The sequence below is a fragment of the Mugil cephalus genome, chromosome 6, assembly GCF_022458985.1.
Source record: "Mugil cephalus isolate CIBA_MC_2020 chromosome 6, CIBA_Mcephalus_1.1, whole genome shotgun sequence".
NCBI classification, from domain to species: domain Eukaryota; kingdom Metazoa; phylum Chordata; class Actinopteri; order Mugiliformes; family Mugilidae; genus Mugil; species Mugil cephalus.
The window spans coordinates 5,273,052-5,288,075 of record NC_061775.1 but is presented as its reverse complement, the minus strand read 5'-3'; the positions used below and the strand labels follow the sequence as shown (position 1 = coordinate 5,288,075).

Below are 15,024 nucleotides of genomic sequence, written 5' to 3'. Positions count from 1 at the left end.
CAACCACTCTGTTTGCAACACACACAAACTTTTATGAAGAGGGAAAAAAAGGAAGGGTTGGCAAAAATGACACACAGAAAGACCAACACAAAGGATGGAAGTCAATTCCATGGAAGTCAAGCCGACCAGCGGAGACACTTTAAAAGAACGTGATTACGTCTGAAACGCCTGACAGGTAAAGAGATAAGTCTGAATGAAGAGGTGTCTACAGCAAACACAGTCGCACAGAGGTGGAAGCGGAGTAAATTAAGTCACTACTGTAAGTGGAAATCAGCATGGAAAGGTTATTAAACAGAGGAGTAACTGGATCATTAACTCTGCTCTCGGGAGCCACGGGAGGGGAAACACCCCGTGCGGAGGCGTGCACACTGCAAAAAGTCATGTTTGAAACTACTTCACTCTCTTTTTTGGGGAAGAAAATGATTAAATATCGGAGGCACATCTGCGTGATGACGGCAGATTGGCAAGAAAAAAACTGAGGGTTGGGTGATATGTGATAGCGGTTGGAAGCCACATTGCCACATGTAAGTTACACTGGCAGATTAAAAGTGCAAAAAAGTCAAGATGAAGATGGAAACTTTGTGTCCAAATTCTAAACCAATATTAATGATAAGCAGTATTATTTTGACACCGGCCAAAAAAAAAGTAATAATACTCCCAAAAATGTCACTCTATAAATTTAAAATGCTTCAATATTTGGGTCTACCGTTGATTCCTGCCGGTTTGCGCGTAGACTCCTAATTTGTTTTTCTAAAGCTCACCCCGAGGAAGCAGTTTCTGCCAAAGTGATCCTATTTCCTAAGACGGAAGTGATGAAGATGTAAGGACATCCGTTCTGTGGATGGCGTGCCCATGCACGTTTTGGCAATAAACCCCTCTGTTGATTAAGGAGCAGGATTGTGGTTTTGGTTAGATGTTAATAAAGTAAACATGTCCTGTCTCATGTTCAACTCACTTTGGACTTTTTCAATATTTAACCAAGACCACGGTCGTTCCTTGAGCTTAACCGAGAGCTCGGAGTGCCTTAACATAACCATAAAAATGTTAATCGTGGAAAAATAAGAACTGCTCACAGCTGCAAATCATCAAATGGTGTGCAGATGGTGGTAACGAAAGAAAACAAAAAATGCATTATTTTATTTATCAAAGTTCACCTTTGTAGAAAATTGTAATGTATACAATAGTAAATGCAATAAGAGTGTACTATAATTCATTCAGAGTGCAAGATGACTTGTCTGACAGAAAAGGTGTAGTACAATTTTTTCCAAGAAGCGGCCCCAACAGTTTAATAGACTGTTTAATAGACGTGAGATATTGAAGCCAGTTTCATCATGATTGGCCGTGCTATGATATACAAATGTGTGTTTTAATACTGACTCCCAGGGTACTTAAATTAATGTGAAAGTCAAAAAATGAACAAACAAGTATAAAACTACTAACTAACTAACTAACGATAAGCCAAGAATACTCAAAGTCAAACCAGTGCACTAATTGAATGCAGAGGCTGGATGTGGATCTTAAATTGCGATATTTTGGTTTCTTAGTCCAACTCCCTTTTCACTGGAGCAAGGAGTGTTCATGTCTACCGACAATAACAGATAATGCTACAGCCTGGAAATCCTCCAACCACCAACCTGCATGATAATCTGCTGGATAAGTGACCTCCTAGCCCCACGGCCCAAGCCTTCGGTCCGTGGCGTCGCTAGGCGGCCGGGGAAGGGGGACAGGTGTTTGAGGATGAGGAAGTGCAGCAGAAGGTCAGGGGTCTGCGCTCCTCAGACTGGCCGCTACATTGTCTAACTATTGTGTCTGGAAGTACAAAGTGGTTCAACAATATGGGATAGGCCTGGGCTAGATGGTTAGCATGCTAACTTCAATAGAACTTCAAGTGGTTTTCTAATGTTTTGAAGTGAAATTCTTACACAATCTCACCAGAGAGAGCAGTAGCAGCGATGTTTATTGGGTATAGGTTTAAAGAGGTTTGTATTTAGCAGTAGCAGCATGTTTTACAGTGCGCTACCTGTGCGTTCAGCCTACGAGCGCTACATGCAGCAGGGGAGCGATTAGGAGTCAGCTGACCTCTTATTACGTCTTGGCTAATGGAGCTTGTTTGTTGGGATTGCTCTCTGCTTCAGAAGCACCACACGGTTTACTGTCTGGATACTCCACAAACAAACACTCCAGCTCAGCCTCGCACGCACACATTCACCTACAAGGAACAAGCTATTATTTCTGTACCCGGCCCCTCACACACACACACAGGAACAAACCACAGACCTACACAGAAACAAACAATACACATGCCACCATTGTCAGATGAAAAGCTTCTAAATAAACCTTTTCCAAAATACCAGAATTTGAGGAACACAGGAAAAAAAAAAAAAAAAACATTTGTTTGTTTGACAAATTGTGCCAACTCATGGAGAACTATGCAGTGTGTCAGTTCCAAGTTCATACGGGAAAGTCAGCACATTTTAAGAAGTGGCGGTTTTCACCCTGAGACTGACAGCTTGTTTGTGTGTGTGTATGTGTGTGTGTTTCTCTTTTAGTCTTGACTCTCATACAAAAGTGTTTCCAGGGATGTTTGTGTATACAGTAGGCTGTTTATTGAGTGGATGCACATTTAAGATCCCGTAAACAAAAAAACGGCGTATGTACTTAACAGACTCCTTGGAAAATTGAATGTTTAAAGGATGTCACATTTAGAGCAGGTGTGTCTTGGCAACAAGCACCATGTGGGGGGGCTTGCCAGCTGTGAAGGAAAACTGCAATCTCATCAAACAAGCAAACACACACGCTGCTCTGTCTGGGTCTGTTATGAATGACGGGAAAGCGGAGGAAATCAAGTCAACAACATGAAACAGTCAGCTTGACCTCACACCCGGCCAGCACACAGGACGTGCTCTTATTCCCGGCCCCCAAGAAATTAATGAAATAGCTGCTTGACGCAGATATGAGGGAGGTTGAATCTGTCAGCGTGCAGTCACTGAAACGGCTGCCTCTGGCCTCAACATCTTGTTAGGAGACGGGGATGAAAAAAACTGAGACAAATGTCAGAGAAGAGGCGAGACAACGGGAGTTATTCTGTCGCAATTATTTAAATTTAATTGCACTTTTTCTGTAATCTGTAAATAGAAGCATATATTTCTAATTTCTAATTATGTTTTAACTTTATTTAGGATTAGAAGCTAAAACATACTGACAAAATATATTATCCTCGCTCTAGATAAAGAGGTTATTACGATACATGCTGCGAGGGACATTTCATGTCAATTCATCCAAAAGATGTTTTCCTAAGAATCTCAAATGTAAAGCTTAGTGGTGCTAGAAGGGATCACCACTGTTTGCACTGTTTTGTATTGTCTGCATAACACACAGGCAAACCTTATGCTAACTCCCTTGTATTGTACTTACTACTTTATATCCTTTCATCTCGCTGCACCTGCTATATATGGTTGAAATGACAATATAAACGTCTTTGGCCTTTGGCCACTGTTATAAAGTTACATCATCCAGATACCATGAATAATGAATAATGTGTATACAATTGTAATAGCTGTTGACGCCTTCCACTTAAATAAGATGTTCAGTCTTTTGATAGGGTTGGGGGAAAAGTTCGTCCAAATCAGCAGCATCTATCTTCTGTCTTGTGGCAGTTGATGACATATTTATTTAAAAGTGGTACACTCACCCACGGAGTGGTGATGCCATACATAAAGTCAACACAGTTTTTTATTATTCTCTTCGATTGAGCTAAAATGCTCCAATTTGAACTTTTCTGCTGGTGATTTATTGTAGGTCCAGATCATATGTAACTCTGGTCCTACCATCTTAAGTAAGACTGGGAGAATTATTTTAGAATTAACAAGAACTTAAAAATGCCCTCACTTCTTGCCTCTTACAGATAATTAGTCTGTATAAATATAACAAAAGAAGAGTGCACAGATAAATACTTACGCCCAGATTCACCCAGACAAAGCCTCACACTCAGCCCTCTGTGCAATCCCATCTGATCTTGCCGACACTGTTGTTAGAAGCCTCCTCTCACTCGGCGGCCCATCCTGGTGCTGCCTTTGAACTCGGCTGCCAAGAAAGTGTAACACCGCGTGCCTCTTTCTTTGACTTTCAGGAATGATCAGGAACCTTGTAATGATAAAATTGGCAGGGGGGCGAGGAGCAGAGTGGGAGGACAAGGCTCCGACGGAAAGCAAGCGAGAGGCTCGAATATTGTCAACGTCCTGTTAATAAGCCACGGCAGAGGGCTGAGGTGTGTGAGTGTGCGAATTCCTGCGCGTGCCCAGGTATGCGCATATGTGTGAGCACAAATTTGAATTCCTCTTTTAGGGCGAGTGTGTTAGTGAGGGTGATGTCAGGCTACATTATTTGCTTATTGCTGGGTTGAGTGAGACGCAGGATTATCAGATGATGGAAGAAATTGGAAAAAAAAGAAGCTTTCATCAGGATGGGGCCCGACTGTTTGATGTTAGACAGAAGGAATCATATACAGGTTGATGGAAAGTCAGAGAGGGGTGGAGGTGAGGCAGGAGGTTGAGTGCCAAAAATATGGGATCATCACGAAGCAACAAGTGAGTTCAATAGAGAAAGAGTAAGAATGCTTTCAAACTGTCTTTCGTATCTCCCAGATTCTACACTTGGTACTTCAATGGTACTGTCATTACCATCTATAAAGTTTGCCGTCTATAAAGTTCGCAATGCCTTGCAGGGAACACGTCCTCTTTGTGGTCATCTGTATCAATCTTCAGTGTTCGATGGATGTGTATCAATGTTGGTCACTTTTGGCGCATTAAATTATTAAAGGTTGCTTGTTATATTGCTTATTACAGCAATTCAAACTCATTCTCATGTGGCACCAGAGTGTGCATTTACAATTTCATCTCAAAATATTGTGCTCATTGTTCATTCCCCCTATGGTTGTGTGACCCTGGTTTTAGAACTGTTCCAACTGGACGGTTTCAGTCTCTGTAGCTTTAAATGCAAATGAGCTGCTGTGTGCCATGACCCATCGCAAATTAAGGCTGTGCCTTTGCTGCTTGTGACATGGGGTGTTCATCCGTATGCCCTCTTGTCTTCACCTGTGTTCTTGTAAAACGCCATTAATTGTTGACCAAGTACTAGGGAATTTTTGGTTTAGCAAAGTAGGTATTTGTGGTTTCATGTAAACTACAGTAATCTTATTGACTTTCTAAACAAGAGATAAGAGCTTGTGTAAGAAAACTAGATCCTCACTAGCACTACTCCACTCAGACTTGAACCCAGAAACCAGAACCAGAAATTGTCGAACACATGGCACTTTCGGTATTTAACATTTAATTGTGTCATCGACAAATGCTTCACTTCACAGTCCCTTTGAGTGAAGTGAAGGCATACTTTCGATCTTTTCAGTCACATCTTCCTTGCCGCCTCGTCTTCCTTCTTCTTTCGCTTAATGGTGGTTGACAAACAACTTTTAGGTGCATTACCGCCACCATCTGGATTAGGACGTAAAGATTCGACAGGAAAAGAATCGACAAGGGGAATCGGGAGATAACCTGTGCCAGATATCTAAGGAAGTATTTTGAAGGCATTATCAGGCAAATTGCTGTTTGAGCCCTGACCTGTGCCCTGCAGTCCTCCAGAGTCCATACTCCTGAATCAACTGAACTGAAGTTAGCGTGCTTGATGTGGATAAACGCCCATGGATATGCCAGCAAACAACAACACAGGAGAACCAACATAGCACAGGAGTCAAGCTGTACTCATTTGACCCAACTGGAGCCCTTATCCCAATATGACAAAGCGGGGTTGGCCACATAATGATGCTCAAAACAATGTAAGAATCAACTATGCACAGTATGTCCTGTGAGGTTCAATAGTTAGTTTTGTTTGGTATCCGTGAGGAAGTTCTGACACCGTGTCTTTGACAGCACTTCCGTTAAACCAATTTAAACAGTTCAACAGATCTGATATGAAGGATTTCTGTGCACAGGTAAAAGTCTGTATAACACTTTATGGTAGTCCATCCAATAGCTGTTTAAATATTTAAGCCTGAACTAAAGAGTAGACTGACTGACGCAGCATTGCGAAAATGTGTGGAGATTTTGTTCAGAGAAGAACATATAAACCAAATTTCCCTGAATAGTTGAGTCATGGACAAAATCCATGGTCAGCAAGAGACTTGTTTTTATTCTCTCACTTCCCTAAAATCTGTCATGACCTTTGATTTCTTTGTCATCCATTAGGACACTTTCTGGGGAACCACAGTGTGCTGGACATTCTGAAGCAGGACGGCTACGAGATCATCCACATGCCCTCTGACCATCAAGAGCCAGTCACCGAGTGAGTAAGCAGGAAAGAGTGCACTGTGACGGATGACAAAGCGTGTAATTTCATTAAAGCACTGTGGTTACAAAGAAATAGGAAAAAAAAAAAAAAAAAAAAAATGGTTTCTGAAAACGGCTAACTTAGAGGATCTAAATGTTTTCCGTCAGGGACTAAGTTGGTGACAGTGATATATATTGTTTTATTTTGGAGCCTGAGTATTGGCTGACTCCCGTCTTGTGCAAGTAATCAGTCATGGATTACATTTAAACACTAAACCATGAGAATCTGCTAACCTGACATGATAATGAACGAGAAAAGACAGGGAGTTATGTTTTAGCATCACGCCGATGATATGATACTGGACCGTGATTCAGAGTATTTGTGCACTCATAGTTTTTGGCAAGCATGTGGATATGTATCTGTATCTGTGCTGCCCACCCCCCTCACAACTTAGCCAGTCCACATCCGTCTAATTCTCTCCAGAGTTTAGGAATTTAACCTCAGTGAATTTGTTGAAGTGCATTGCAGATACGGGCCAATTCGTGTTCTGTAACAAATAAAGTTCAGCTATGCAGGAATCCTTTGATACCTCATCAACTCCCTCACTTTTCTCTCTTGCTCCCTCCTTCCCTCACCTTCCTCTCTCCCGTGGCTGCCAAATGTGAGCTGCCAGGTTCTGCCTGCTCTCACCACAACACACAAACTCATATTCATACACATGAGGTGATGCACAATGCCAAGGAGCAAAGGCCGGGGGTTTGCACTCGTTTAAACTCACACACGTCAGTCGACTCACACAGAGATTTGGTGCTGGCTTCGCAGTGTTCCTTGGACAACCCCTCGTATTATCTGTGTGCGCGCCCCCACTCCTTGGCACAGGTGAGCTCCCCACTCACCTAAGGGCTTAATCCATGGGCCCATAAAATAATAACAACAGCCACTTGAATTCGAGTGAAAGTGGAAAAACAAGGCGCACTAAAAAAGAATCTTTTCGAAACAGTAAAAACATCCCCGTCCACCCAGCTGGAGCTTTTTTACTAACTTCTCACTGCAAATTACAGCTGCTCCCTCCACCCTGTTTGCACAGTTGTGACCTTCGGCCGGTGGTTCATGGTTTAAAAGCTGACAAGTGGACTGACTGTGGTCACGACACACTTTGTGTATGCCGCACTCACTCACACACAACCATGCACGTGCATGCAAGCACTCGCAGCGCCGCGGCGCATGGTGATGTGACGGAAGAGGAAAAACACCACAGGATGGTTGAGTTTGAGGTGTTTATGAAAGCTGTTAGCTGGAGACCTGGACTGTTTCTAAGCCACTCTCCAAATGTCTTAGAGAGTGATTACACAGTATGACTGACAGACAGAGCAGACCAGAGCTAGGTTTGGCTCCACAGTAGCTTGACCGCAGGCCTGGAGCTATTATCACACTGACCAAGCTCTAAGGACTTGGATGAGGGGCGAAGCAGAAACGCAGACCATCAGGTTTAAACTGACTGGAAAGACAAAACTAATTATGCATGAGTTCTGGTCGATCAAGATTTATCATATCATCCATTACATGAACAGTGTCTCATATTAATGTTTGACACCAGCATTACTAAGCTGGGGCTGCTACATAAATCCCGCTGATGTGTTTTTCTTCCCTCCTCATCCCTTAGATGACGTGCATAACATGTTCTAGATGTCCTATCTTTAAAATCACATGCAGCCACATTGACAGGAAAGGAACAAGGAAGGAGAAAGTATGAGTAATGTGTGGAAGAGGCATGGCTAAAGTTTTTAAGGAGAGGCCAGAGATTCTGGGTGGTCTCCTTTGGTCCGACGTCAATTTTTGATGCACAAAGTATGGCCGCAAGAGTTACAGCTTCCTCTAATGTTGCTCGCTGGGTATTCCAGCCACTCAGGACCTCGTTAATAGGGGCAAGGCATCCCTTGTGGTGTTCGTGTCCTTGATTGAAGTCAGAGCTTATAAGTGGAAAGCAACGGAGTGGTCAGAAACCACAAACAATAACATTTGCTGGCAGCGAGCTGGAATACTTGGAAAAGTGTACAGAAACACAAATAAAGCCGGTTTCTCATGTCACGTACAAGTAAAAAGTTTAAGTGAAATGTTTCAGTGAATAAAACTGCAATTTATATAGTGAAACATGAAGTTTCACAGACTCCTCCGTCCTGTCTTCACCACTCTAGGAGCAAAGCGGATCGGGAGACACCTGCAGCAGAGAGCAGCGAGGAGAGCACTGACACCAGCACACCGTCTCCCACCGGCTGGCCGACTAGCCTGGAGACGGAGCTGGAGCTGGAGGACCCGGACGACTTTCTGGGCCTCGGAGACGAGGACCTGCCTCACATGCTGCTCCCCGACAGTCTGAGCCAGCTGGAGGAATTTGGACGACACAAACGGCCTCGCAAGGCTCACCGCGGCAACGGGAGACCCCGACTATTCAGTGACCTGTGGGTTCGCATCGGGGATAGGTGAGATCTCTGTTACCATCAGTTTACGGCGGTTGACAACTTTATCAGCTTTATAAAGCAACAAATGAATAAACAATATGTTCATCTGTTTATGATTTTCTCAGTAGTAGATTTCATCATTTGGTCAACTTACCCCTAAATAACAGATAAATAACAGCGCTTCAAATAAACTTTCCACCCTTCATTCAGACATTTCCTCATGATGCCACATTTACACATAAGAGAGAGTTTTACCTAATGATACCACTGAAATGTTTTATGGAGTGTAGATAATTACTAAAGGTGCTGTTTACTATCGTCTGTCATTACTTAGTGCATAATTCTTCACCAGGGGAGGTACTGCAGGGGGGTCGCCAAATCTTTGGTTGATTAGACATTTTTTTTAGATTTTTTTAATATTTTCCCCACAGTTTTGCCCCACAAATTTAATTTTCTTTAAATACACATTGACAAAAATCCAACACATTTTAGTATGTTGGTATTTAGTTACATTTAAAAAAATTGAAACTTTCAAGAACATATATATATACGCACACACAAACACACACACACACATAATATCGACAGTTTTAATTTTAAACATATCTTAATGTTTTGTCATTAGTGGGACCTGGCAGAATCGGCCTGTACAGTAATATGCAGCACTGTGATTGGCTCAGTAGCAATAGGGGCGGGGATTTGATTTAAATAAAAAATTTGAACTTGTGTATTATTTGAATAGTTTTCTATTGAATGCAAATAATAATGTATATTTATAAATAGCACTAGTTTAATATAGAACACATATAGTAGGTAGGGGGTCCAACTTAATCCATGAGTTTGGCCTGAAAAACGCTGAAGACCTCTGACTTAGTGTTCCATGTGATTTAATCTCAATCTAGAGCCATTTTCATTGGAAATGCAGCAGCATTTTTTAGTTTTAAAATATTTGATTGTGTATCTATGTTGTTGCCTTAACTAGCTGTTTACAACTTGCGAATGCACTGGAAAAGTGTCATTATCATACTAACCATGAGACACTGCAGTAAGGTTAGGGAGTCCTTACACTTTTCATGTCAGAGAGCCCCAGACCCATTTTTTTCTTTGAAACTGTTATTCATAGTGATTTTGCTGCTGTGGTAGACCATTTAATTGTTACGGTTGGATATATTTTATTGGGTCTCTACACATATTTGACGATCAAAAGGGCTGTTTGGATAAAGTGTCGTTTAGACGGCATGATTGGGAATTAACATAAACATGTGGACGTATTCCAAGGAAACTGACATTTTTATGTAGTCGATTACATTTAAGGCACGCTGCCGGCCTGCAATGAATCACACATGTTCCCGAGTGAAATGAAATGCATTGCTGAAAATGGACTGGATATGCTAGGGCTGGGAACAAAAAAAAGTCATCACAATCATTAAAAATATTGTAGCTCACATGGATTAAAGCAGCATTTAAATAAAAAAAATAAACATAAAAAAATAATAATTCATGCCCATTATCTGTGCTCGCTCCTTATGTCCCTGGCAGGCTCTATCTGCTTACACTATGTATCTGAATGGTATTGATCATGTTAATATAATGAAATAAAAAGAAAATGGGAGGATTTCCCAAAGTGTGAAACGTTTTCTCCAAACTCACTTGTTGCGTTCTCCTTCTTCCAGCACCACCCCACCACCGAATGTCAGGATAATCAACAGCTACGTGACAGTGGAGCCTCCACTGACCCACCAAGAGCAGCGCAGGCGGCTGGATATCCACGCGACAGCGCAGCGCCCCAGCTCTCCTTCCTCCACTCCGCTGAGCCCGACATCAGCCCAGCCAGCTTTAGTCCACAGCGCGCTCACACTGTCTTGTATCTTAGCCTGGCTTTTGTCACATGTCCTGTTCACCTCCTGACCGTTAGACAGCGTTATCTCACAGACAAACACTTAAGACCACTGCATCCATACCAGAGCGGTGGAAAGTACCTGATAAAAAACAAACCAGCAATGACCATCAGCACACGCAGCCGAGAAGCGGAGGAACATTTCAGTCAGGACAAGACGTCCTCAGGAGGGACAGTCCTGCTGTCAGCCTCCACCACATGGAGGGATCAGGGACAGCTGGCCGGAACGCTTTAAAAACTCAAGTTTCACAATGTCAGAAATAAGCTTCTAGCCAAGACTGTGTCGGAGTCTGAACCTCATGAAAGTATTAAGATAGAATAACAAACACGTAGGTGGAGAAGAATTGTAATTTTGAAGAGTTGGACTCTTCTACCTAATGAAAACCTTAATACTGTATAGGAAAATAAGACTGACCTTAATAATGAGAATAGAACATACTAATCATAACTCAGTGATAAATGAGTTGAAGGCATACAGGACTGTGTATGAGGAGAGAGCACGCAGTTGCCACTTTGTAAATTGTGCATTTTGTTCATAAAGAAATATTGTATATTTATTATTTCTGGAAGAAAAGAGTATATTTTCTTGCTTTCTGAAGATTAAAGAAAAAATGAACTTTAAAAGCGAATGATGTGAGTTTTTTCTTTCCAGTGAATAAATCATTTAGACTGAAGTTCGTGGCCAGACAGTCCTGAATAAATTCATAACAGCCTCGTAAAGGGAGTTTTAGACACAATAAAGGAGACAGAGTAAAAGAGATGACAACTGCCTGTTTGCTTTCTATGAAGGGATGTTTTTGATTTTTTTAAAAAAAAAAAATACTGCTTTTAGTAACAGCAAAAAAAAAGAAGAAGAAAAAAAAGAGTTTATTGACTATTTTAGTGTTGACGATGAAACCTGTGCAACTGGTGATCTCAGTCTGCCACCTCCTGGCCAAAGCAGAAATCACTCACCATAAGTGTGCGGCTCATGGGTGGATTTATTCAGCAACTCACAGTTATCTCTGAATGAACAAACGGGCAATGCCGCAGAGTAAAACAAATAAATTACAGTCACTCAACTATAGAGAGAAACGAAAGTTGAGAAGGCAAAATGATATTCCTGCTCAAGAACAATATTAGTCAGTTCATGTTATGTTTTACACGTTACATAATTACCAGGCTGAATGCTCACAATGAAATAACTCAGGCCCTGTTCAGGCCTGTGACTAACATTCTTCCTGAGTGATCAGATCAAAAGTGATCGTCTCTGAGTTACACATGTTCTCATAGCCTTAAAATGTGTCTCCACATGCAGTACATCTCAAGAGACCACCGGTGATTCACAGTTCTGCTTCAAGGGTGAAAGAGACAAAAAGTCTCTCTCTACTGAACACTTCTGGTATTGTAGTCTTTTCTGATGATCGTATATAAAGGCCACTGTGTGATTTTTCTGAATGAACAAAGCAAAACTAGACTTTTGGCAGTCCGTCAGTGTGGCCACGACAACTTGTGTGTTCACACTGCTGAAAGAGGGCGGTCACGAGCAGACCACTTAGTGGATTATAATGGATAATTACATTAAATTTCATGATATCACAATGTGGTGATCACAGTTCCAGCTGCGATCTTGCTCAGCGGACCTACATTACAAGATGATTTGGTTGGATTCTGTTGAGATCCGTGTGAAATAGTTAAAAAATACAAAAAAATGTGACACAAAGGCAGTATACTGAAGAATTACACATCCGCCACACTGACAATTGCAACTTCAGTGTTATGAGGAGAATATAGGCAAGAAAAGTGAAAGATGAAAGCTCTCCACTGTTTTATTAAGTGTGCTCACTGTCTTTGTGCCACTTCACCCACTTCACCCCTCAAGCAGTGCTCAGGCTGAGTGGCAAAAAGCAGAATATTCTGGTTGTACAGGAGGAGTCGGTCACTTTGAAGACGAATTATTATATATATAAAAAATAATATTATAAAATCCTCTCTATGTACTCACTGGATTAAAATGTAAGCGCCTCGATGCTGTTTCACGTAGCTCAGGACAGCCTTGTACTGCTGCAGTTAGCGCTTCTACCACTAAGCGGCACTAGAGTTACACAGCAATTCAGCAACACGCTGCACAAAGCAGCTCAGATGAAAAGCAGATTAAAGGCCGCATAACCAGCCTGACAGTAAAGACATGCACAGAGGCACATGAGCACCGCTTTCTGAAACGACATATGTCTTTAAAATGTCCATACAGACCCATGCCAACCAATTATTTAGAATAAATAGTCGGGCTGTGCATTTTAAGATGATAAAAATGGTGCATGTACACATTACTGTAATTCAAGGTTAGAAATAATTTATATACTCAAAAACATATTTATAAATATTGTAGAATTTCTAGATTCATCTATAAAAATTATAGAAGTGGAAAAGTTGAAAAGTTTTTATCACATCCCTCTCTTCAATTTAATTCATGTTGTTACACCCTCTGCTTTAGTGGGACAATTTAAATGATGTAAAACATTTTAAATATAAATTCTATTTTCTTCCAAAGATTTTACATAACTGAGCACTTTCAAAATAATAGTTGTTTTACCTGATTCTTAATAATATTTTAATTTTTTTATTATTATTATTTATGTTTCCTACGGGCAATACATATTGTTAACCTAATAAAGAAGATTAAACTGTTTTAATTTGTTTTTAATTCATTTACTAATGTGATCAAATCAACTGCAAATACAACAAAACAAGTAGATTTAATTTATGTCTAGAATATACCTTAAATTTAAACTGGTAGCGGTTACTAATTAATTAAATGCTGTTGATACATATTAATTGAGGAGAATTAATAATTACAGAAAACACTTGTTTCAATTTTAATTTCTTTCAGTTGAGTCCTCCCTTCTCACCAAACCAGAGCAGAGCAAGTTTTTTAGAACAAACAGCTTTTTCGCCCCTTAAGCCAAGACAGGACAATATTTGCCTTAGCTAGAATACCATTTTCCCTGGGCTTTGGGGTGTTGTTTGAGGGAGTGGGGGCCTTGACAGGGTGCTCTGAGGGCTGACCCTCTCTCTGCCGGGGACGCGCCGCCAGCCGCATATAAATAAAAGATTACAGTGGAAAATCAATTTCTGAGCAAACTCATTAAAAATGCCCCTCACCTTAAATGATTCCCATTTCCTTCCATTCAACCTGTTAACGCCTCGCTGTCCCTGAGACCGAGCACCCTGCCCCCACCACCACAGCCGCTGCCTCCCTCCCCTCCTCTCTTCCATCCTTCCTTCGCCCTGTTGCTCTCCCCCGGTGGTAATTACTTGCACAAGTCGTTTTTTGCCCTTTGATTTGCACCGTTTCACAAATGAAGGTTAAGTTTGTTTAACCGTGGTGGATTTGCCGGTCATGTTAAAGCATATAATTTGGCAGGTCCTTGGTTTCTCCACACACCTCAGGCACCCCCTGGTCCACCCTCTCCCTCCTCCCCTCCACCCCATCTCCTTCCCCGTTGGCCTGGGCCTCTCAGGGAGGTGGTGGTGGGGGCCTCCAAGGTTAAGGCTTAGTGGGCCTGCAGTGGATCAGGCTTCAGACCCATTGACTTGACTCAAAGGAGACCGGGAAGTTGTTAAAAATCACCTCTGGTAAAAGGATTAAGAATCAAACTGTCGCGTAAGCCCCGCGAGGATGTTCAGGTGCTCATTGACAGCTCGCAACTCACTGAAAGACAGGAAGAAAGGAATAAGACAGTATTTGTTGACTCCTGTCCAAGGCTGTGGACATACTTTTACGTAAATTACTGGAAGAAAAAAAAGATATATAGTGAAAGACACAAGTGCCATAACTTTAACTTTGATCAATAGCTAATAGAAAGTGAAAGTCACCGGAGCCAAAGGAGAACATCGATCTCAGGTAGCTGGAGCAGTTAAGAGCATTTCAAGTGCATGTTGCTTTTATTGTTGAGCTGCATCTCACATACTGATCGCAGCAATAACACCCAGAGGAGTCTGTTCACACAGTCGAGACAACGGATGACTTTCACATTCACAGCTCTGTCTCCAAGTTAATCTTGTGTACTGCAGCAACACATCTGTGACGTTGCTGCTGAGGGATGTTTGTAAAATGCTTTTTGTCACTAGATCTGTAATTATGAGTTCTAACCATGTCCTGTGTGGTGAGTCTCAGCCCGTGTTTCACAGAGCGCTTTGATTCTCTGTTTAGCCGAGGGCAGCCATAAAGCTTTGGGAAAACAAAAGTGTGTTTAGCCCGAGGGCAGATAGCTCCTCTCCCTCTAGATAATCCTGCCTGATAGCAGAGTCAAAGCGGCGCTGTTTGGAGGCGCTCGGCTAACTCGCAGCTCATCCGTGTTTGTGCTG

General features: G+C 41.8%; 1 protein-coding gene across 1 annotated transcript in view; it reads left to right on the top strand.

Moving 5' to 3' along the window:
• The window catches only part of trabd2b (TraB domain containing 2B), a 66,832-nt gene extending 55,531 nt beyond the window's left edge, over window positions 1-11,301 (top strand). The window contains exons 5-7 of the mRNA XM_047588125.1: window positions 6,240-6,336; window positions 8,517-8,801; window positions 10,454-11,301. Coding sequence (XP_047444081.1) covers window positions 6,240-6,336; window positions 8,517-8,801; window positions 10,454-10,688 — 617 coding nt within the window. The 3' untranslated portion in view covers window positions 10,689-11,301. The remainder of the gene's footprint in view (window positions 1-6,239; window positions 6,337-8,516; window positions 8,802-10,453) is intronic.
• Window positions 11,302-15,024: the final 3,723 nt, after the last annotated feature.